This window comes from Castor canadensis, chromosome 3, assembly GCF_047511655.1.
Source record: "Castor canadensis chromosome 3, mCasCan1.hap1v2, whole genome shotgun sequence".
Lineage (NCBI taxonomy): Eukaryota > Metazoa > Chordata > Mammalia > Rodentia > Castoridae > Castor > Castor canadensis.
This window is the reverse complement of record NC_133388.1, coordinates 131,724,037-131,749,452: the sequence shown is the minus strand read 5'-3', so window position 1 is coordinate 131,749,452 and position 25,416 is coordinate 131,724,037. Positions and strand designations below refer to the sequence as shown.

Genomic DNA, 25,416 nt, shown 5'->3' with positions numbered 1-25,416 from the left:
TTTGGGGGTTTTGACAGTATTGTATTGGCAGTATTGACAACTACTAACCTCATACTTTACCTAACCAAATTCAAGGTTTAAACTGTGATGCTGCTACTGGCTTCTTTGTATGTAGATGTGATTTGTATTCAAGAGTATACCTTTTAAAATAGAGTTTTAAAAAGACACTGTACCAAACTGGTGTCTTAGCTTCTTTTAACAAGTTTGTGCATATGTTCCCAATTATAATAAGAGAGATTTAGTGATACTACATACAATTAAAAGTAATTAGATGGTTATGTTAATTGCTAAATTGTTAACCATAGTTATTTTAAGTTTTGTCATTACAGTTCTGATCCCTCTGAAACATTTACAGATAATCTGATGGAAAATGACTCTGGAAAATGGTGACTGGGACACAGACAGAGACTGCATGAGCTCAGGGAACCAGGGACCTTGCTGAGATGCTGGAGACACACTTGGCTGAGGTAAAGCACCTGGGACAGTTGAAACTTTGGCACCCTGAACTGCTAGCTGTGGAAGGCTTCTCCACATCACAAAACACTGAAAGAACAGGTGGGCTGCCACCCCCATGCTGCCTCCACCCTGCAGGCCCACCAGGCCGCCCCCCGCCGGCCTGCCACCATACCTGCTACCTGCCACAGGAGGGTTCCAGCATCACCAGATGCCGGCTCCAAACCTGCCTAGGAGATGCAGACAAACAGGACTGGATGCTAAAGGAATAACAACAGAACTACTAAGACTGAAATTCTACTGTTCCTAAACCAGGGATTTTTTTTTTCTTTTTTTTTTCATTTTTCTTTTGTTTAAGTGGTTTTTTTTTTTTTTTTGTCTTGTTCACTGTTTGATTGTCCACCATCTCTCCCTGTTGATTTCTTTGGTTCTCCTTTTTTTTTTCTTTCTTTTTCTTTTTTCTCCTTCTTTCTTGGTTTTGTTAGTTTTACCATTGTAAGTTAGCTAATACTAAATTACACATAGACAGGGACAGAAACAGTACCAAGTGGAATGATGGGAAGATTGAAAAAGAGATGGAAACCATTCTCTCCCCCAAAATAATTTAATACAGATCCAGAGGGAAATGAAGAAAATGGATATACAGATCTAGACTCCAACAAAACAAAGATAAACTATACCAAGGAACACAATGAAGCCCACAAGAACATCCTGAAAGAAGAAATTCTGCAAGTAATCAATGAGAATTTCATAGATTTGTTATTAGACATGGTCAACCAAAATGTACAGGAGGCACTCAAGAAATCCCAAGACAACAAAAATAAAGAATATGAGAAAACACAAAAACAAATTAAATGAAATCATAGGAGCCCTAAATAAACACCAAAGTGAACCAGAAAATACCATAAATAGAGAGATGAATGAGTTAAGGACAAAAATTGACAATATTAAAGAGGAAGTTACCCATGATATGGGAAATCTCAGAAAAAAAGAATGAAACAGAAATACAAAACAAAATGGAAGGCCACTCCAGCAGACTAGAACAAACAGAAGACAGAATATCAAAACTTGAAGATGAATTGGTAATTAAAGGAAAAACTGAAGAACTATTAGTCAAACAACTCAAGTCCTATGAAAGGAATGAATATGCAAGAACTCACCGACTCCATCAAAAGACCAAACCTGAGAATCATGGGCATTGAAGAAGGAGAAGAGGTGCAAGCAAAAGGAACTAGTAATATATTCAACAAAATAATTACAGAAAAGTTCCCAAATCTAGAGAAAACTATGGCCATTAAGGAACAGGAAGCCTCCAGGAGAACGAACAGACTTGACCAAAATAGAACTACCCCATGACATATTATCATTAAAACAACAAGCACAGGGAATAGAGAAAGAATACCGAAGGCTGTAAGAGAGAAAAAAACAACAAATAACATACAAAGGTAAACCTATCAAAATCACAGCAGATCTCTCAATGGAAACCTTAAAAGCAGGAAAAGCATAGAGTGAGGTCTTCCAGGCACTGAATGAAAATAACTTCAACCCTAGGATACTCTACCCAGCAAAACTATCATTCAAAATAGATGGAGCAATAAAAGTTTTCCATGATAAGCAGAAACTAAAACACTATATGACCACCAAGCCACCACTACAAAAGATTCTTCAAGGAATTCTGCACACAGAAAGTGAAAGCAAACAAATCCATGAAAGGGTAGGTAGTACCAAACCACAGGAGAAGAAAAGGCAAGAAAGTAGAGAGTAACATTGATTCAGCTACACACAATCAAACCCTTAAACAACAAAAACAACTAAATGACAGGAATCACCACATACCTATCAATACTAACACTGAATGTTAACGGACTCAATACCCCCATCAAAAGACATTGCTTGGCAACCTGGATTAAAAAGGAAGATCCAACAATCTGCTGCCTACAGGAGACCCATCTCATTGACAGAAACAAGCACTGGCTGAGGGTGAAAGGCTGGAAGAAGATTTACCAAGCCAATGGCCCTCCAAAACAGGCAGGGGTAGCAATACTTATCTTGGACAAAATAGACTTCAAACTTACATTGATCAAATAAGATACAGAAGGATACTCCATACTAATAAAAGGGGAGCTACATCAAAAGGAAATAATAATTAACCTATATGCACCCAACGTCAATGTACCCAATTTCATCAAACATACGCTGAAGGACCTAAAAATATATAGAGACTCCAACCCAGTGGTAGTGAAAGACTTTAACACCCCCCATCACCAATAGATAGTTCATCCAAACAAAAAATTACGAAAGAAATTCTAGATCTAAACCATACCATAGATCAAATTGACCTAGCTGATGTCTACAGAATATTTCATCCAACCTCTGCACAATATACATTCTTCTCAGCAGCTCTGGTACCTTCTCCAAAATCAATCACATCTAAGGGCGCAAAGCAAGCCTCAGAAAATATAAGAAAATAGAAATAATCCCATGCATTCTATCTGATCATAATGCATTAAAACTAGAAAGCAACAACAAAAACAACAGTAAAAGACATGCAAACAATTGGAAGCTGAACAACACATTGCTCAATGATCAATGGGTCACTGATGAAATAAAAGAGGAAATTAAAAGTTTCCTGGAAGTTAATGAAAATGAAAACATGACCTACTGGAACCTATGAGACACAGCAAAGGCAGTCCTAAGAGGAAAGTTTATAGCCATGAGTACATATATTAAAAGGTCAGAAAGATCTCAAATCAGTGATCTAATGATACATCTCAAACTCCTAGAAAAACAAGAACAAGCAAATCCCAAAACAAGCAGAAGGAGAGAAATAATAAAAATAGGGGCTGAAATCAATGAAATAGAAACAAAAAAACCATACAAACAATCAATGAAACGAAAGCTGATTCTTTGAAAAAATAAATAAGATTGACAGAACCCTGGCAAACCTGACTAAAATGAGGAGAAAAAAACCTGAAATCAGTAAAATCAGAAATGCAAAAGGGGAGATAACAACAAACATCAGCGATTACTTGGGAACCTATATTCTAATAAATTTGAAAATCTTGAAGAAATGGACAGATTTCTAGATACTTACAACTATCCAAAACTGAACCAAAAGGATATTAATCACCTGAATAGATCTATAATATGAAATGAAATTGAAGCAGCAATAAAGAGTCTCCCAAAAAAGAAAAGTCCAGGACCTGATGGATTCTCTGCTGAATTCTATCAGACCTTTAAAGAACTGATACCAACCCTCCTTAAGCTGTTCCATGAAATAAAAAGGGAAGGAATACTGCTTAACTCATTTTATGAAGCCAATATTACTCTCATCCCAAAGCCAGACAAAGACACCTCCAAAAGAGAACTACAGGCCAATTTCCTTAATGAACATCGCTGCAAAAATCCTCAATAAAATAATGGCAAACCGAATCCAACAACACATCAGAAAGATCATCCATCATGACCATGTCAGCTTCATCCCAGGGATGCAGGGGTGGTTCAACATAAGCAAATCTATAAATGTAATACAGCACATTAATAGAAGCCAAGACAAAAACCACTTAATCATCTCAATAGATGCAGAAAAAGCATTCAACAAGATCTAACACCACTTCATGATAAAAGCTCTAAGAAAACTAGGAATAGAAGGAATGTATCTCAACATTGTAAAGGCTATATATGACAAACCTACAGCCAACTTCATAGTTAATGGTGAAAAACTGAAACCATTTCCCCTATAATCAGGAACAAGACAAAGGTGCCCACTATCTCCACTTCTATTCAACATGTACTGGAATTACTAGCCAGAGCAATTAGGCAAGAAGAAGAAATAAAAGGAATACAAATAGGTAAGAAACTGTCAAAATATCCCTATTTGCAGACGATATGATCCTATACCTTAAAGACCCAAAAAACTCTAGACACCAAAAACTCCTAGACACCATAAACAGCTATAGCAAGGTGGCAAGATACAAAATCAACTTACAAAAATCATTAGCTTTTCTATACATCAACAACAAACAAACTGAGAAGGAATATATGGAAACAATTCCATTTACAATAGCCTCAAAACAAATCAAATACCTAGGAGTAAACTTAACAAAGGATGTGAATGACCTCTACAAGGAGAACTACAAACCCCTGAAAAAAGAGATTGAGGAAGACTACAGAAGATGGAAAGATTGCCTGTGCTCATGGATTGATAGAATCAACATAGTAAAAATGGCTATACTACCAAAAGCAATCTACATGTTTAATGCAATTCCCATCAAAATCCCAATGACATTCATCACAGAGATTGAAAATCTACCCTAAAGTTCATTTGGAAACACAAGAGACCACAAATAGCAAGGCAATATTCAGCAAAAAGAGAAATGCTGGAGGTATTGCAATACCCAACTTCAAACTATATTGCAAAGCAGTAACAATAAAAAGAGCATGGTACTGGCACTAAATCAGACATGAAAAACCAGTGCAATAGAATAGAGGACCTGGATATGAATCCACACAACTATACTCACCTTATTTTTGACAAAGGTGCCAAAAATATACGATGGAGAAAAGACAGCCTCTTCAACAAATGTTGCTGGGAAAAGTGGTTATCTGTCTGCAAAAAACTGAAACTAGATCCATGTCTATCACCCTGTACTAGTATCAACTGAAAATGGATCAAGGACCTAAATATCAGACCCGAAACTCTGAAGTGAGTACAGCAAGAAGCAGGAAACACTCTGGAAGTAATAGGTATACACAAGGACTTCCTTAATAGAACCCCAGCAGCCCAGCAATTAAGAGAAAGGATGCATAAATGGGACTTCATAAAATTAAAAAGCTTCTGCACAACAAAAGAAATGGTCTCTAAACTGAAAAGACCACCCACAGAGTGGGAGAAAATATTTGCCAGCTATACATCAGACAAAGGACTGATAATCAGAATATACAGGGAATTTAAGAACTAAACTCTCCCAAAATCAATGAACCAATAAAGAAATGGGCAACTGAACTAAGCAGAACTTTCTCAAAAGAAGAAATTCAAATGGTCAAAAAACACATGAAAAAACGTTCACCATTTCTAGCCATAAAGGAAAAGCAAATCAAAACCACACTAAGATTCTACCTCACCCCTGTTAGAATAGCCATCATCAAAAACACCACCACCGACAGGTGTTGGAGAGGATGTGGAGAAAAAGGAACCCAGTACACTGCTGGTGGGAATGCAAGCTGGTGCAACCACTCTGGAAAAAAATTTGGAGGCCTCTTAAAAAATCTAAACATAGATCTGCCGTGTGTGATCCAGCAATCCCACTCCTCGGGATATACCCAAAGGAATGTGACACAGGTTACTCCAAAGGCACCTGCACACCCATGTTTACTACAGCACTATTCGCAATAGCCAAGTTATAGAAACAAACAAGATGCCCCACTACTGACGAATTGGATCAAGAAAATGTGGTATTTATACACAATGGAATTTTATGCAGCCATGAAGAAGAATGAAATCTTATCATTCACAAATAAATGGATGGAACTGGAGAACATCATTCTGAGCGAGTTTAGCCAGGCTCAGAAGACCAAAAATCATATGTTCTCCCTCATATATGGACTTTAGATCTAGGGCAAATACACCAATGTTGTTGGACTTGGGTCACATGACAAGGGGAGAGCACATACAGGAGGTATAGGGATAGATAGAAAACCTAAAACATGAAAGTGTTTGATGTCCCCACTCCAGAGGAACTAATACAGTAACCTTAAAGCAACAGAGGTCAACATGAGAAGGGGAACAGGAACCAGTGTAAAGATCAGTTAGAGATGAATCAACTTGAGTTGTAACACATTTGTACAAGAAGCAATGCTAGGAATCTTTCTGTATAGTTATCCTTAACTCAACTAGCAAAAACGGTTTATCTTTCTTATTATGCTTATGTGTTCTCTTCAACAAAATTAGAGATAAGGGCAGAACAGGTTCTGCCTGGAAGCAAAGGGGGGGTAGGGAGGGAGATGTGGGGGTGAGGTAGGGGGAAGAAATGATGCACACAATGTACACACATGTGAATAAATGAGTAAAAAAATGACTCTGACAAGTGCTTATTTGTCAACCAGGACAGATATTCTTAAGTATTGGGGTCATTCTGTATTTCCCTTGTAAAATTTTATAACTGCTGTCTGTTGACACTTCACAATTTAAAGGTGTCAGTACAATCTCTATGGGACAATTAGGTTTAATTGAGCCCAGTTTAAGAGCCACTTTTTTAAAAAAAATGAATCTCTTTGTTGCTTGATTTGGCCAAAAAGGTAGCACGGGACTAACTTCTGATCTGTTTGATGTATTACTTCCTCTCCTCTGTAGGACAAATCTTTCTGGATAACTTTCCAGGAGAAGCTATTCCTGGCTCCAAGGAACAAAACTGCCAAACTGGCAGAAATTTCAGAGGCAACTGTTCAGAGGGACAATTTAAGAGGACGTGACCCCCGAGCGGCCAGTGTCCTTCAACTTCTTAGAGTTGGGTGTTCAACCACCCAAGATAGTTCAAAGGACTACAAGTTGAAGGGACTTCTCCAGATCTAGATGAAGTCAACTATGCCAGACCTCTAAAAATAACCAAAGCCAAGAGATTTTAAAAAGGGGCTCTTAGGCATATGCTCTAATATTTAAGCCTTCTAGGCTTCTAGCAAAAGGCAAACTCATGTCTTTGGCCAAGGCTTTGTGTTTAAACAAAGGCAATATAACTCTAAATGGTATCTAAGCAGTATCCCTGCTTGGGGATGCTGTGAGTCTTCTTTTTGTACAGAACTGAGTCCTATTGATATTTACACTCTAACTGGACTGGAACCAGCCTTCTGGTTTACCTGGCCCCTGATGTATATACTGCTCCCAAACAATCAGTCTTTAATTGCCTACTACACTGTCAGTCCAAACAGAGGGCCATTCAAGGGTTAGGAGTAACTACAGGTGTAGATTCTTATTAAAAAAAATATCCTTCTTGCTATACCTGGCAAAGCCCCTTCTGATTCTCCTATCAGTTTTGGGTCATGCCTCTTAAACATGCTAATTAGATTTGTCTTTTCCAGAAGGAAGGCCTCCTGAATCCAAATCGTGATGCAACAGAGCTGTCAATCTCCAGAGGTGGACAAGATTCCCATGAAAAATATTGGTCAGACTGGACAAAGATAATGGATGAAGTCGCAGGGACAGCAATAGGAGGGGGACAATATTCCTGGTAGGTAGTGTCTGCAGCCCCTTGTCAACCTGAAGCAGATACCGAACATGGACTACCTCCCTTCAGCAACTCCCCCAAAAAGAATTTTGGAATATTGTCCCTCAGGGGAAGTTGAGACAGGATTCGAGAAAGTTTGGGACTCAGATCCCTCCCTGACTTGCCTTAAGAGCTCCATTTTAATTACAGTAAGTTAGAAAGAATGGGAACTTCCTCCATCATGGGTGGGGCACCTGAGATAAGTGTGTATGGAATCCACCCAGCTCCTCCCCCTAGCTCAAAAGTCAACGGAGCCAGGTAATGATACATAATGTAATCTCTCTCTGCCTCCAAGTCTAAGGTGGTAAACCACACTTTGGCCCAGGGACCACACTCACTTGGCCTGGGAACTGCTCAAGCCCTTCCCCACTCATTGATTACACCTAGTTGTACCTTTCCCATAGATTAGCACAGGTTTTAAAAGCAACTGGAGAAGAGAAGCATGCTCTCTCTGCCTGCAGATTCCAACTGTGCCCACCAGGCTCCTTTTTGTATTTCCCTTCCCTAACCTTTAATAAACTCCATTTATACCATCTGTCCTGCCATGAATTGTTCCTGGTAGGACACAAAGAATTTGGAAGTCTTCTGATCACAGACTCTACCACCACCACCAACACTTTCACAAACACATCTGTCAAGAGCCTTGCCCTTCCTAGATTCTGCTGGGGTTTAGGCAGTGTAGCAATGTGGGGTACAGTGGAAGAACTCCTCCCACTGCAGAAGCAGGGCCACAAGGATGGTGGCCAATAGGACTCTAGAACAGTTTGGTTACTGGCAGGTGAGTGCAGGAAAGCCACCTGAAGCCCCACCATGGGGGATGAACACCTGTCTACAATTGTGCCATGTTGGCCTAAACACCTAACTGTGACCAGAGAGAAGCGGAGCATGAAAGGCTCAGAAAGCCCAGATGGGAACCAGGGTAGACAAATTAGCAAGTCCAGCTCAGGGAGACATGCTAGCCCATGCAACAAGCAGGTTGTCATGTGCCAAGTTAAATATTAAGAGGAGTTATTGATGCAAAAGAAGAGAGAAGGAAAAAACTCACATCCTGTGGAACGTAAGCTATAGTACCAAAAGCATCCTCACCTTATTTACTCCCTTATCCCCAACTCTGCCTCTTTTATTAATCATCTCCCTGTTTCCCATTAACATTTCAAGAAACAAACTGAAAAGGCATGCTTCTCCACTTACAAAAGTAGTGACATTATTTGGGAAATGTGAAGGACAGCTCAGCCTCCAAAATTCAGAGTTTTAGTTCTGTAATTTTCATAATTTTTACTCTATGTGGTATCTGCTTTCCTGGGATCTGTATTACACACTACCTTCTCAATGCCAATCATCTCCTATGTTGGCCTCACTACACCAGAATAACAGTAAAACTACATGTAAACCCTACCATTGTTTCTTCCTTCTACAATGCCTTTTTCCACATACCACACTCACATGAACTATCTAGATTCATCCTCAATCACTCATTCTATGCCTCCTGCCATTTTTACTCCTTAGTCTGCACTTACTATGAATGTCTAAATCCAGGTTCTCAGCATCTCTCACCTAGATTGCCAAAAACTCAGAAAAAAAAATTAGAGGGAAATTCATGTATAATTCTTCCCAAATGACTTTTATTATCTTCCACATGACTATTATTGTCTTAGGATTTCATGATTTAATGTTGGAAAGTTAGAGAGAGCTTTTGGGAATTCTGTATTTCCTGAGAAGTATAGGTTAAAGATATTTTCTGAATGGATGAATCCTCAGTTCCCGTTGTGCTTAAACCTGGCAGATTAATTTATAATCCCCGCTGCCTCCTAAAACTCCATACAAAATGACAGTAATGAAACGTGTAAAAGTATAGAAAGGGAAAACTTTTAGGAGTATAGAAAAGGTGGCTAAAAGAACGGGAAGTATCATTGGAAGTGCTATGTCCACAGATGCGGTAGAACGAGGGCAACAGAACAGCAGGGGAAGCTGAGCGTTAATGCCCTAGAGAAGGATGTCAACAAAAGTCAGGAACTCAGGCTTCACTTGCTTTAAAAGGTAGGCTTGAGGAGTGCGGTTAGAAGAGGGGAATTCATCAAAGTCCTGGGAAGAAAAAATTAGGTTTGCTTCCTGGGGAAATTGAATCAGGACGCCTCTTCATGGGGTATTCAACACAGCAAAGAGGGAAGGAGAAACACGGTTCTGAAAACTGGGGTTCACTGCAAGCTTACATCCCGAAGGGTGACAGCTCCTCTACCCCCACTCCTCACTGAGCAACTTTGATCAGCTGGTTAAGAGGGCATGCACCAATTTCTTCACTGTAAAGTTATTATATTTCCCTCTGTAATGAGTAAGTTTATGGAAAGACACTTTGAGACTATGGGTGTAACTGTTCCTCATCAAATTCATCAAACTCTTACAGATTATTTTCTATTTTCTTCACTTCCCAGGGCACAGGATAAAATTCAGATGTCCCCCAAGGAAGGAAAGCTAACAGAGCCTTCCTCACAAAGCTGTAACTGCACAGGGCAGCCACCTTTACTTACTCATCCCAAAGAAAGGCTACTCTTCATATCTTGATATTGATATGGGGAGGAGGAAAAAAATTCTCTCAGGATATATAACCACAAATTGGCCTTCTGATGTTTCTGTTTGTTTTGGGGATAGGAGGGCAAACTGACACTTCACTTTCCAAATATTTCAGGCTAATAAATTAAAGTTGACCCAGGATGGTAGAATTCTCAGACAAATAGCAGAAGCTAATCATCCCTGTTAGAAAACAAACTTAACCTAGATGTTTCTGAATTCTTTTCATCCAAGTTCCAGAATATATAAGCTCATATTCAAAAAACACAAATCATCCAAGGAAATGATGAACCACGAGTCTCTCAGCGGTGGCACTGTTGGGCGGGTCAAATTCATCATGTGCCACTGTCCTGTGCACTACAGGATGTTTTCCAGTATACTTGGCCTGTACCAATGAGATACGCATTCTGCCCCCTGCCCAGATGTGGCGGCCAAAAACATTTCTAGACTTGGCTGAATGTGCTCTGGAAAGAAAAACTGAACTGGCTAAGAACCACTGAGTAAGAGCAGTAAGATTGAACACACAGGAGAACCAGACATTCAAAAACTCCAAGGCATAATAAAAGAAAAATGAAAAAAAAAAAAACTCCAAGGCAGAGCACGGTTGTACATGCCTGTAACCTTAGCACTTGGAAGGCTGAAGAAAGAGAATCATGAATTGGAGGCAAGCCTGGAGTACGTAGCAAGACCCTGCCTCAAAAAACAAAACAAAATAAGTATTTCTAATAGTTAGAGAAGCTTTAAAATGTGATCATGAGCCAGGTGGGTGGTGCGCACCTGTAATCTTAGTATTTGGAGACTGAGACAGGAAGATCCAGAGTTCTAGGCCAGCCTGTGTTACATAGCAAGACCCTATCTCAAAACAAACATACAATCAAACAAAAAAATGTGATCAAGAAACAAGCAGCAATAAATTGTTTAGGTAGTTTTTTTTCTGAAAAAGATCAAAAAAATTAAAATTACAATTTATAAACATAAAGATCAAAGTATAATATTGAAATTATAAACTCAATGGGTAAATTAAACTATGGAATAAACACAATTGAAGTAAAAATCAGTAAACTGGATTATGTATCAAAAAACACTGCTCAGAATAAAGAACTGAGAGGAAAAGAGATAGAAAATATGAAAGGGAAATAAGGGCAGAGAGAGGTGAGTGAGGTCCACCCTATGTCTACTCATTTCTGGAAGAAGATAAAAGGCAAAAGAAAAGGGCAAGGGGCAGATTAATTAAAAATACTTCATAGATCTAAAAAAAAAGGCTAGAGAAAAGAAAGGAAGGAACATAAAACAGGAGGGATTTTTTTTCAGTAAGTTCACAGACATAAGCCCAAGTATACAGCAGTAGTTATGATAAATTTAAAAGAATAAAATACAATATACCAGTTAATTAAAAAGAGAGATTATCAGACAGAATTATAAAATAAAACTTAACTATGCTGCTTACAAGAAACACACTAAAAACAAAAAGGTATAGAACAGATGAATATTAACTAATGGTTAAATATTAACCAAACAGCTCTGTAGCTACACTAAGAGAAAACTTACTTTTAAGGGAAGAAATATCATTATTGATGATGAATGAAATTCCATAATGATAAAAAAAGGATCAATTCATCAGGAAGATATAAAAATTCTTAATGTATATGCACTTGAAAACATAACTTCCAAACAAATAAGGCTAAAATGAGAAGTAATCCACTAGCAGATACAGGAGACTCGAATCGCACAATTATCAAAGTTGATCTAAATGATACATATGCCAAACACTTATATTCAAGACTGAAAGTTTTCCTAAGGACCCATGGAACATTTGACAAATACTACTCTTATGTTAGACTTCTGAGCAAATTTCAAATGATTAAAATCATCCCAATTATGTTCACTGATTGCAGTGAAATTAAGCTATAAATCAAGTAAAATCAAAAAAAGGAAATTTTTAAATGGTTGGAAATTAAGCAATATACTTCTCAGTACCCTACTACAAAAAAGAAAATAAATAAAAATAAGAAATGTTTTCAATAGAATGATTTAAAGGATGATGTCATAGCTGGAGGGTGTAGCTCAGTGAGTATGTGTGCTTATCATACACAAAGTCCTGGGTTCAATCCCTAGCACCCCCCCTCTCCAAAAACAAAGTAAAACAGAAGGATGGCATCAAAATGTGTGAGATGCATGTAAAGTGTTTAGAAAAAATTTATGACTTTGAATGCACATATGAGAAATGAAGGCAGGCTAAAACATCACCAATTCAAGTGTAAATTTGTTGTTAAAAAGACAACAAATTTACAAAAAGACAAAAAAAGGAAATAAACATAATAGTATGAACTACTGAAGAAAATAAATATGAAGAAAAGGACAATAGTAGAAAGAGGAGAAGAAAATCATGAAAAGAACATTGAAACTGAATTTTCTATAGTAAGAATTGGCAAACTATACCCCATAGGCCAAATCAAGCCCAACATCTATTTGAACACTCATTTTTGCATTGTCCATGAGTTGAGTTTAAATCTTTAAATGTTTAGAAAAAATCATAAGAATAATATTTTGTGGCATGAGAAATTCAAATTTTAGTTTATAAATATATTTTTATTGGAACAGACACAATCATTTGCTTATATACTGTCTATGGCTTTTTAAAACTATGGCAGAGCCAAGTAGTTACAACAGACACTGTATGGTCTAAAATATGTTTTATCTGACTCTTTATAGAAGTTTTTAAAAACTTGACATATAATGACATTTGCACACATAATATATACTTTAAAACCATCTGCTGATTAAAAACTTGAAAAATGAGTAAACAAGCAACCAATCAGTTTATACTTTGAACATCACTATATTAGTTAGGATTACCTTGTAGTCCACAATATCTAAAATATTTACTATAAAGGGTCGTCAAAAAGAGAGAAAAAGCACAGAGATAAACAGTGAGATGAGAATAAGAAAACAAAAATTACTAACACCAGCTAAGTATGCCACTACAAATCCCTACAAGATATAACAAAATTTCGTGACAATAAATTTGAAATTTTAGGGAGACAAATTTTTAGACAAACATAAAATTTATTAAGATGAAGCAGAAAATCTTACTAACAGAAACTGCATCTATTATAGAAAGCAAACTTGTAAGTAAAAACTATCCACAAAGAAAACTCGAGGGATGGGGGCATGGCTCAAGTGGTAGAGCACCTGCCTAGCAGTTCGAGACCCTGAGTTCAAACTCCAGCACCATAAAAAAAAAAAAAAAAAAAGACAACTCCAAGACCTGATGGTCTCATTCATTGGTAAGTTCTTCCATTTGTTTAAGGAAGAAATACAAATAATACAGAAATCCTTTCAAAGTATAGAAAAGCTTACTTTTATGAGTTTTATGATGCCAAAATAACCTTGATATTAAAATCTGACAAAAAGATTATAAGAAAAATTAAAGCCAAATGTATATATACCTAAAAGTCACTTTTAGATAAATTAGGTTTCATAATTTAAATTTTTTTATTAAAGACTAAAAGTGAAACAGAAAGAAAATCACTTAGCAAGAAAATATATAAATGTCCAGGTTAAAAGAATCCTGCAAATACCCAATTCATATTAGAGAAAAGATAACGATAAGCTAAGTAACTAGTTGCTATATGGTGAATTAAATTGGATGGCCAAGACTGAACAAATGTTTCACAGATACTGAATCAGTCTAAAATAATACCTTGGAGTCACCCAGAATGTCAAAATAACTCCCACACCGCAAGCCAGCATGGTGTGTAGAAGTCAATTTGTACAATATGGAAGAGATCTGTGAGTCTGTTAGGTCAACCGAAGTATCCCCAGAGAGGGAGAGGGACAGGGAGACTCTCCGAGGTGTCGCGTTCATTTAGGAGTAGAATAGCATTGCAGTAGGAACACACACACCTTAGTAAACTATGAGCATATCAAGAAGTCAAGGCAAGGGAAAATTTTATGTTCAAACAGATGAGTATTACAGAAGGTATTTTGAAATAATAATCCTTGCCCAAAGTCATTAATAACAAGGGTGGTGCCAGCCCAAGGCTGAACATACAGTTTCTGGGTAGATGTCTTCACAGGAGGGTTTTTGTACAAGGAAGCGGTGGCTTTTTTGCATGTTGTGTTTCTGGCAGAGCCTTTTGTGATGGTTACTATCAGACAATCCTGCACAACAGCAATTCCTTCATAACTTCCCAGCTTCATTTATCTAGTTTTTTTGTTAGGGTTAACACAAACCATTCCATTTTGAATGTGAAAACTTTCATAATTCTTGAAATATGTTTGCACAGGCAGGCATCACCTTTGAAAATTAAAAAGTAATAAGAAAAAAGCAATGTTATGTGCTTTTACCACATCTATTCAACATAGTACTGGAAGTGTCAGCCCAAGATACTAGGCAAACAAAAGATATTCAGATTGGAAGGGAGGAAGTAAAATGATCTCCATTTATGGATAACATGATCTTAAAAGGTGAAAACTATAGATTACACAAACACACATACACACACACAAAACCTGTTAGAGTCAATATGCAAATTCAACAAACTGAAGATACAAAATCAACACACAGAAATCAGTTGCATTTCTATACACTAATAATAAACAATTAAAAAGAAAAATTAAGAAAAAATTTCATCTGTAATACCATCAAAAGAATAAAATACTTAGGAATAAATGAAGTCAAAGAAACAAAAGACACACACCGAAAACTGTAAAATTATTCAAGGAAATTGTAGACAACTTTAAGAAATGGAAATACAACCTATGTTCATAGATTGGAAGATTTAATTTTATTAACATGACAATACTACCCAGAGAGCTATAAACACAATCCCTACAAAAAATGTCCATTGCTTTTTTGTTTTTGCAGAAATAGAAAACCCCATCCTAAAATTCATATAGAATCTCAAAGAACTCTAAATACCCAAAGCAACGTTGAAAAAGGAACTCGCAATTTAACAACTCAGGAGATAGGTATGTGAATCAAGGAGTAAGGGGTGTATAAGCAGAATAAAACAAATGTGACATGTTAACAATAGGGTGGAGTACTTCACACTATTACTGCAAAGTTGCAAGTCTGAAACAGTTTCAAAATTAAAGTTTTTAAAAAAGGGTATGAACAATTTCCTCTGCAAGTCAGCCATGTTTATAATTTCAGAGTCCATTCATGTTTGTATCAGGGACTGACTGTGAACACTGCGCAAAAATGGTCAAGTCCTAATATGCCTCCTCTCTACTACTATCTACATTTCCATAACTAGTCATAGGCTCTGAATCTGATAATTGGAATTTAAATTCAAGCAGCAAGATAAAGATCTTCTGGATCTAGGTAAAACGTCTGCTGGGTATTCTAACAAAACAGGTTTTAAGTAAAGCAATAAAAGTTAAATACTATTTTAAAAATAGCTTTTGCTACATTAGCAATAAATGAGGTTTTTTTCCTTCAGTCTTTAAAATCCAACCGTTTCTAAAAATGGTTTTCTCATTCCTTTTATGATCCTTTATTCATTCACTGTGGAAATATGTATCAGTTATGAGCCAAGCACTGTTCAGTGCTGAGGGGGGGAAACCCTGCAAATTTACTCTTTTCATTGAAATTGAAATGTATTTATTACTTTGAAATGTAAGGTTTATTCATGGTGGCTAAGATAAAAGACATGATTGCTGATATGAGAAATGTGTAGAGTAAAACAAAAGTATCAGTTAAAGTGATAAGAAAATGTCACATGCAATTTCATAAGAAAGTAAATTGCAATTCACCTTTACTTTTATTCTTACACTGTTTAATTTTGCATACATTACATACATCATAAATATACACTTGTAATAAAAAAATCTATGCAAAACCCAAGTACTTGGAATGCCTACAAAAGGGAAAGGGAGATACTGCCTTTGATTTGATACTTTTCTGCTTAAATACTTATTAAAATCAGTTTTCAAGGAGACAACAAAAGTCATTAACTCTTCAGAGTGCTCTGTTCACATAAGTTCGTCATTCAAGTACGTTTTTATTGAACTAAGAAGTCACCTGACTAGAGGCAAAGTCACACCGAATGAGCCCCAGTATTGAGCAAAGCCGATTTCTTTCAATTCTGTTTTCCGCAGCCTGGAATCAGCTTCTAACACTAACTGCAGAGCACGACTGTGACTTGTATCTTGCACTATTAAATAGCATGCTATAGGGATGACAATGTACCCTGTATTGTTTTTTTAAGATTCTTGCTAAAAATATAATAAATACTAAAACTCATTAGAAATGATACTTTTTCTAACTGCTTTCTCATTCAATTTGAAAAACAGCACATCTCTTTCATGTGCTTGGCAACTGGACAGCACACCTAAAGGAGCAATTTCAATATCAGATGGACAAAATACATATAACTCCTGAAGGACTTTGGTATGGTTTAATTAGTTCACTTAGACTCTCAGGAAAGATAAATCACTTAGAATAACGTTCTTTCCTATAGCTTATCATGTTTCTAAAAACATGTTTGTTTATAAAAACACGCTTTGTGGAGGCACAAAAACATTACATGACTTGCCCAAAGTCATGAAAGGACTGACAGCATATAAAAGCATTTCTTATCTAACTTAACCAATTGTGCTAAACCCTAACATATGCCCTCTCTAAAATTAGCTCAGTGTAACAGACACAGAAATTAGATGCATTATTCAGGAATGTTTGCTTAACCTAAACAGTTATTATTAAAAAACTTAACTTTGATAATTTATATGTTTATCATAAATTATTAGGACTTTACAAATGAAATGAGATTTTCTGAATCACTAGGCACGAAACAAGTGACTGATTAAATTTGACATAACTGATTACAAAAACAAAATTAACAATATAAATTTAAATAAGCATGTTTTAAGAAAGATGTTCATTAACATGATTTTTTTAAAAATACTAATTATAGACCTAAAAAATTTAGAAGACAGTACCATTGTTGCAAACATATCAAATACAGATGCATTAAATAATCTCCTAGTTGACCTCTTGCTTCTTATGAAAGCGTTCTAACAAAGCACTCGTAATGTTTCCTGGTATTCTTTGGTGCTGATCAATCAAAGCTTGAACAGCATTCTTGGTCTATTAAGAAAACAAAAGAAACACAATTTTTTAAAATTATCAATATACATAATTTATCTTGTAAAGAAATATATGTTCACCTACTTTTAAGAAGTGCTCCTTAATTTGACCCCCCATTTCCTCTCAGTATAAATTATTTCCTTCTCAGTATGTCCACAGTGTATTTCTTATTTTTATTAAGCCTTAATTTTAGTTGTTGTCCACTTGGCTATTTTCTATAGCAAACTGTAAGCTCCTTAAGATACATATTAGCATTCTCCATTAGTGAGCACAGCAATGTCTAGCACATGATAAGCACTAAAATGAACTATAGGAAAAAAATCAGAAGAAAAAAAATAGAAGGAAATTTTCAGTAGGCAGATGGACATTAATCCTTTCCAGACATTAATAAACTACAGTGTATTTTTCCTTCATCACCATACACTCCCAACAATTCAATCAGCAATGCAATAGAAAAAAGTGAGGAAAAGAAGGAATGAGCTGACATTCTTTAGTTCATTACGTCAAATTTCCAGACAGTTGAACAGGAATCATAATTAAGTCATTACCATGGCAAAGTCAATTAGGATACATCAAGAAATTTTCTTTCTTTTTTTTTTTGACACAGAGTCTTGCTATGTAATGCAGGCTATCCTCTAACTTCCAATCCTCCTGTTTCAGCCTCCCAAATTCTGGGATTACAAAATGTACCACCACACTTGGCTAAGAAATTTTTTAAAGCTCTGTTTTGTTTCCCACTACATTAATGCCAAATTTCAACAATTTTTACTTTGAAACCAGCTTATGGCTATTCAAAACTTTCATTTATGCATGTACACACATACACATATTTCATTTTTAAGCTGTAACCTTAAATTAATAAAGCCTAGCCCAAAGATATATTTTTAAAAATTGCCTCTCTAAACCATTTTCCACATCTTTAAAGTGAGAACGACTTCATACAGTTATTACAATGATTAAATGAACTTGAAATGGCATTTTCAGGTACTTAGCACAGTGACTGACATACAGGTTGCATTCCATGAACATATTTTAAAAATTTTACTCATTTATTCGGAAACATTAGATGCTTTAAAAGCTATAATGTTAGTGAAATAAGGCTCTAATTCTATGGAGCTCACAGGAAGAATCAAGTACAAGATAATTCAAGTGTGAGATCATTTGTGACACATACCATCTGAAACATGAAAAGAAAGTATTCAGAAGCCCAGACTTAAGAGTCCACTGGGTGAGCAGCAACAGGGGAGAGCTCATAATGGAACTCCTTGGTCAGGGTCTTCAAGAATCAATGAGATTTTAACAGTGAAGGAAGAAGCATGAGGAGCAAAGATGGCAGAAAAACAAATGTATGAAGAATGGCCAATTAGTCTTTTTTGGTGCAGGTTCAGATGTATATTCAAAAGCTTGGTGATATAAAGCTTTAAATTAGGTTTCAATTAAATAATGAGGGGAGTTAAGTATCAAGAGAAAGACTTTATTTAAAATCACAAATTGAGATGTGAAAGAAGGATTTTGAGGTGACGAAGTATCAGAGCTATGCATTAAGAAAATACAGTTTTGAGATGGGGGTGTGGTTTAAATGCGAGAGCATTTGCCTATCAAGCATGAGGCCCTGAGTTCAAATTCAGCATCATCCCCCAGCCAAAAAAAGAGAAAGAAAAGAAAATACAGTTCTTGCAAAGATTACTGGTGACCCCCTTCTGTCACTAAATCCAATGGATATGCTTTCAATTTTCATTTTACTTATCCTCTCAATCACCACTGGTCATCCCTTTCTTGTAATGCCGTTGATTCTGGAACCCCACACTCCCCTGGTTTTCTGATGGATCTCAGACTGTTCCTTTTCAATTTTCTTCTGCAGACACACTCTCTCAAAAGTACACACTGACTTATTCTCCAAAGGCTCAAGAATCTCACCTATTTCCACAGCTTTGATTACCATCCATTTGATGAAGACTCCCAAGTTTTCACCTTTGGTCCTCCTAAGATTTACAATGGTATGTTAAATATGACTTCCCTTGGATATTTTAAAGCCACCTCAAACTCAACTAATCAACATTCTTTTCCCTTCCTACTTCATCCTTTCCTGAATTCCCTCCCTGGGTCAGCAACATGACACTATAACAAATCTTGCCCAATAATTCAAAGCTTAGGAGTCATCCTCAGCAACTGCTCACAGTAGCCAAACCACTGACAGTGCTATTCACACTCAAATCTATCCACTTCTTTCCATCCCCTCTTCACCTTAGCAACCCATATACATGTAATCTATACTTACATGTGGGTGTAGGTGTATATATGAGAATGTAGATAGAGAGAGACAAAGAGAAAGAAACAGAAAACATGGAACTAGAACAACAGAGAGATTGAGATTAAGACATCTTCAACCTTATAGCATATTTTAATTTACATTTAGGTGGTGTTTAGAAAATGACTCTTATTCATAATCAGATGCCTGAACAGTCTATCACCCACTTCTTAAATAAGATTTCATTTCTATATTCAAATATTAAATTGGATGCTAATAATTTTGAATTTATGATAATCCAGGGGTCATTATGCTATAATTTATGTTTATATTACTAATAATGAAGATTAGAAAGTCATGAAACTGCATTCACAAAAGAGGGATTTCAAGTATTGATTTTAAGCATACTTTAGTGCAGTAATGCCAACTTACACATTACTTTCTATTTTGACCATAAAAAAAACATGTTCCTAACTAGCTCTGACCCACTTAAATTCTAACAGGTAGGCAGGAAAAAAATTTAGAAGAACAAAACAGAATTCAATTATATTCTAGAGAAGAAGGCATGCGTTTGTTAGGAGCAGCAAAGAAATACATCATATTAACAACAAAATGTAGGGGCAGAGGTAACATCATAGGATCAGGTCTCAGCTATGGTATAGCTCTTAGCCCATAAAGGAAGGTCCTAGGAAGGAACCTGTCAGAATGAGAGAGGAGTCATGCTGTGTGGAGAACATGTCCTGGCCCTGAAAGCCAATGTCACCAGGCTTTGCTTTCAGGAAATAGGATAAAACTAGACTGTGAATATACTTAATGAACCATTAGGATAACTAGAGAACAAGGTGGCACATACCATATCATTAAAACTACTTTTGTGAAAAGTCTTCCACATCAACTACTCTATATAAACAGTTCCCTTTAACACAGTATTACACCTGCTTCAGCTGTACAACCTTTCCAAAGTGACCAGACTTGGTAAGTCCCAACACAGCAGGGTGTATTATTCTTTCATTTTCCCTACCAGGCTATCCTTGCAGGAGTTTAGGTCCTGCCTCACAGAAGTCTACTATGGCCTGTGACTGCTTTGGCCAATAAAAACACAGTGAAAGTGAATGGGTCACTTTCAAAGAGAAGCTTCAAGGGCCACCCCCTCTTCTACATCTCACCTTTTCCTCTACCACGCAAACAGCAACATCCCATATAGTGTTCTCCTTTCAGCCTAAATCCCAAGGCAAAGAAGACACTGACAAAGCTGCAGTTGAGCCTCAGGGGAAACGTAACATGAAGAAGTAAATTGTAAGCCTCTTAAGATTTTGTGGTGATTTAAAACTGTGGTACAATATTAACTCAAAATGGATCAAGGATCTTAATATCAGACCACAAACTCTAAAGTTGATACAGAAAAGAGTAGGAAATACTCTCGAGTTAGTAGGTATAGGTAAGAACTTTCTCAATAGAACCCCAGCAGCACAACTAAGAGATAGCATAGATAAATGGGACTTCATAAAACTAAAAAGCTTCTGTTCATCAAAAGAAATGGTCTCTAAACTGAAGAGAACACCCACAGAGTGGGAGAAAATATTTGCCAGCTATACATCAGACAAAGGACAGATAACCAGAATATACAGGGAACTTAAAAAACTAAATTCTCCCAAAACTGGCGAACCAATAAAGTGGGCAAGTGAACTAAACAGAACTTTCTCAAAAGAAGAAATTCAAATGGCCAAAAAACACATGCAAAAATGCTCACCATCTCTAGCAATAAAGGAAATGCAAATTAAAACCACACTAAGATTCCACCTCACCCCTGTTAGAATAGCCATCATTAGCAACACCACCACCAACAGGTCTTGGCGAGGATGCAGGGAAAAAGGAACCCTCTTACACTGTTGGTGGGAATGTAGACTAGTACAACCACTCTGGAAAAAATTTGGAGGCTACTTAAAAAGCTAGACATCAATCTATCATTTGATCCAGCAATACCACTCTTGGGGATATACCCAAAAGACTGTGACACAGGTTACTCCAAAGGCACCTGCACACCCATGTTTATTGCAGCACTATTCACAATAGCCAAGTTATGGAAACAGCCAAGATGCCCACTACTGACGAATGGATCAAGAAAATGTGGTATCTATACACAATGGAATTTTATGCAGCCATGAAGAAGAACGAAATGTTAGCATTCGCTGGTAAATGGATGGAATTGGAGAACATCAACCTGAGTGAGGTTAGCCTGGCCCAAAAGACCAAAAATCGTATGTTCTCCCTCATATACGGACATTAGATCAAGGGCAAACACAACAAGGGGACTGGACTTTGGGCACATGATAAAAGCGAGAGCACACAGGGGAGGGGTGAGGATAGGTAAGACACCTAAAAAATTAGCTAGCATTTGTTGCCCTCAACGCAGAGAAACTAAAGCAGATACCTTAAAAGCAACTGAGGCCAATAGGAGAAGGGTACCAGGAACTAGAGAAAAGGTTAGATAAAGAAGAATTAACCTAGAAGGTAACACACATGCACAGGAAATTAATGTGAGTCAACTGCCTGTATAGCTATCCTCATCTCAACTAGCAAAAACCCTTGTTCCTTCCTATTATTGCTTATACTCTCTCTTCAACAAAATTAGAGATAAGGGCAAAATAGTTTCTGCCGGGTATCAAGGGGGTGGGGGGGGAGGAGGCAGAGTGGGTGGTAAGGGAGAGGGTGGGGGTGGGAGGAAGAAATGGCCCAAGCATTGTATGCACATATGAATAATAAAAAAATAAAAATTAAAAAATAAATAAATAAATAAAACAGTGGTATAACCTCATAATGCTGACTGAATAGCCAGCCACTTTTATCATTTGTAAAGCAGTAATTATAATATCTACAGTACAGATTGATGTAAGGATTAAATAAGATTATATACAGAAAAGAAGCAAAGTTATCTCTGCAAATGATATGATCTTATATTTAGAAAATCCTAAAGGTTTCACAAGAAGACAGAATAAACAAATTCAATAAAGTTACAAGATATAAAATCAACACATGGAAATCAGCTGTGTTTCTACACACTGTGAACAATTAAACAAGAGGAATAGAAAACAGAAATGGACAATAAGAAAATAATAGCATCAAAAAGAATAAAATATTTGGGAATAATCTTAACCAAGGAGAAGAAAGATTTGGACACTGAAAACTACAAAACTTACTAAAAGAAATTAAAGAAAACACAAATAAATAGAAAGACATTCATGTTCATGAATTGGAAGACTTAATATGGTTAAAATGCCCAAACTACTCAAAGCAATCTGAAGATTCATTACAATCCCAATCAAATTCTAATGGTACTTTTTTGCAGAAATAGAAAAATAAATAACAAAAATTCACATGGAATGTGAAGGGACACAGAATAGTGAACATAATCTTGCAAAAGATAAACAAAGCTACAGGACTCATAATTCCTAATTTCAAATAATAATGCAAAGCTGCAATAAATAGTGTTGTATTGGCAGGAAGACAGAAAAGTCAGTGGAATGGAATAGAGCCCAAAATAAACCCTCATGTTATATGGCTAAATGATCTTCAACAAGAGTGCCAAGACCACACAATGGGAAAAGTAAAGACTCTTCAGCAATGGTATTGGGAAAACTCAATACCTACATGCAAAAGAATGAACAAAGAGAGCTGGACCTTACACAGTTTGCAAAAATTAATTCAGATGGATCAAAGACCCAATGTAAGATCTAAAAGTATAAAACATGAGATCTAAAACTAAAGACAGTAATAATTCCTAGACAAAAACATAGGTGAAAGCTCCATAACTTTGAGTTTGCCAATGATTTCTTAGATAATACACTAAAAGCCAGAAAGTAACAATAGACAAATGAGACTACATCAAACTCAAAGCTTCTGCACATCACAAAAAACAATCAACAAAGTAAAAAGGAACCTACAGAACGAGAAAAAAAATATTGGCAAAGCACACATCTGATAAGTGGTTAATATACAAAATACATTAAAAAGTTCAACAGCTTAACAACAAGTAACTTAACTAAAAATTGGGTAAATGACTTGAAATGCACACAAATGGCTAAAAGAATATGAAAAAATGCTACTCAATACCATTAACCATTAGAGAAATGCAAATCAAAACCACAATGAGATATTATCTTATACTCTTTAGGATGGCCACTAACTAAAGATAAAAACAAGCATAGTCACTGGTGGATCATGCCTGTGCTTCTAGCTACTTGGGAGGCTGAGATTGGGAAACAGTGGTTTGAGGCCAGATGAGGCTATAGTTCTCAAAACCCCATCTCCAAAATAAACAGAGCAAAAGTGGACTGGAGGTGTGGCTCAGGAGGCAGAGTGCCTGATTTGCAAGTGTGAAGCTCCAAATTCAAACCCCAGTCCAACCAAAACAAGCAAACAAAGATAATTAATATAAAACAAAATAGATAATAAGTATTGACAATAAATTGTGTTCAGAAACAAAATGAAAGATTAAGATTGTGGAGTGAACTCTGGAATAATTGCTAAATCTATGTGAAAATAATTTTATTTTTAATTGTAACTTCAATTTTTAAACTGATTCTGGTAGGCACAACCAAACAACCAAAAGAAGGCATTGGTTGAGGTTAGTTCAGACTAGTGTGTCCCCAAAATATTTTGTTGTTCAAAATAAACAAAAAAACTAAAATAAAAAATTGTGGAGAAATTAAAACCCTGTGCATTGTGTGGCAACAGCCAATGTGGAAAGAGCACGAGGGTTCCTAGAAAAATTGAAAATTGAACTGGCAAATAATTTGGCAACCCCATGCACCCATGTTGACTGAAGCATCATATACAATGGCAATAGCCAAGGAGTAGAAACAATCTAAGTGTCCAACAGCAGATGAAGACAAAACCTGTATGGCTTTACTCATGTAAGCTATGTAAAACAGTCAAACTCTAAGAAGCAAAAAGTAGAGCAATGGTTTTCCATAAGGAAGAAATGGGAAGCTGGTGTCCACTGGGTGCAGAGTCTTGCAAAAGAAGTTTCTAGAGATGTATTGCTCAGCAACATGAAAGGACTTAATAGAAATAAACTGTATGCTTGAAAATAGTTAAGATTCTAAGTTTATGTGCTTTTCTACTATCATACTTAAAAATTTTTTAAATAAATCAGATTAGTATATATGTCAAATGCTGGTAAAAAGTCATAAAACATTTTCTAAGTGATTCAATAACATTACATTTGTTGCTTTTTTTGTATCTTTATACTTTCTGAAAGTGTAATTACAAGTTGGATGATATTTTCTTATCGTCATTTTCCTTGATCTCTTTATAAGAACTCTTACTGATCCCTACCACTTTTTTAAAAATCTCATCTGACTTCTATCACACAGATTACTTACTTTCCTACCGCTCTGCCAATTCAATTCTCCTCCAGTCACCTATCACTGTTCCCCTTCCTTGACTTGCTCTACAAGTGTTGCACCCCCTGGAGTCTGCCCTCAATCCACCTCATTCTCTCTCTAGCCTGCCTGGTAAAACGAGCTTCAAGCCACCACCACAAAGAAAATGACTTCTAAATCTTCACAAAATCTGACTTCCTTTCCTAACTCCGGGCAATAGTTCCAAAAACCTACATATAGAAACATATGCCTACATGTCCTGTAGGTTGGCTATAAATGCTATCCTTCTTCTTGCCCCTAAATGTGAGTAGCACTGCCCACCCCAACTCTTTCCCATCATGACAACAACAACAATAAAAAGGCACCAGACACTGCCAAACATCTGCTATGGGACAAAATTGCTGCTTGAGAACC

General features: G+C 36.4%; 1 protein-coding gene across 9 annotated transcripts in view; it reads right to left on the bottom strand.

The window, feature by feature from the left end:
- Tmem68 (transmembrane protein 68) overlaps positions 1–25,416 on the bottom strand; it is a 66,109-nt gene that overhangs the window by 11,472 nt on the left and 29,221 nt on the right. For 7 of the 9 annotated variants that reach the window (XR_012446342.1, XM_074068676.1, XM_074068669.1 and 4 more), the window contains one exon: positions 16,023–17,370. The exons of the other annotated variants lie outside the window; for them this stretch is intronic. Coding sequence is in view for 6 of the 7 variants with exons in the window: in XM_074068676.1 (XP_073924777.1) it covers positions 17,266–17,370 (105 nt within the window). In the remaining variant the exon portion in view is untranslated. Of the gene's footprint in view, positions 1–16,022; positions 17,371–25,416 lie in introns of those variants that run through there. 9 annotated transcript variants of the gene reach the window in all.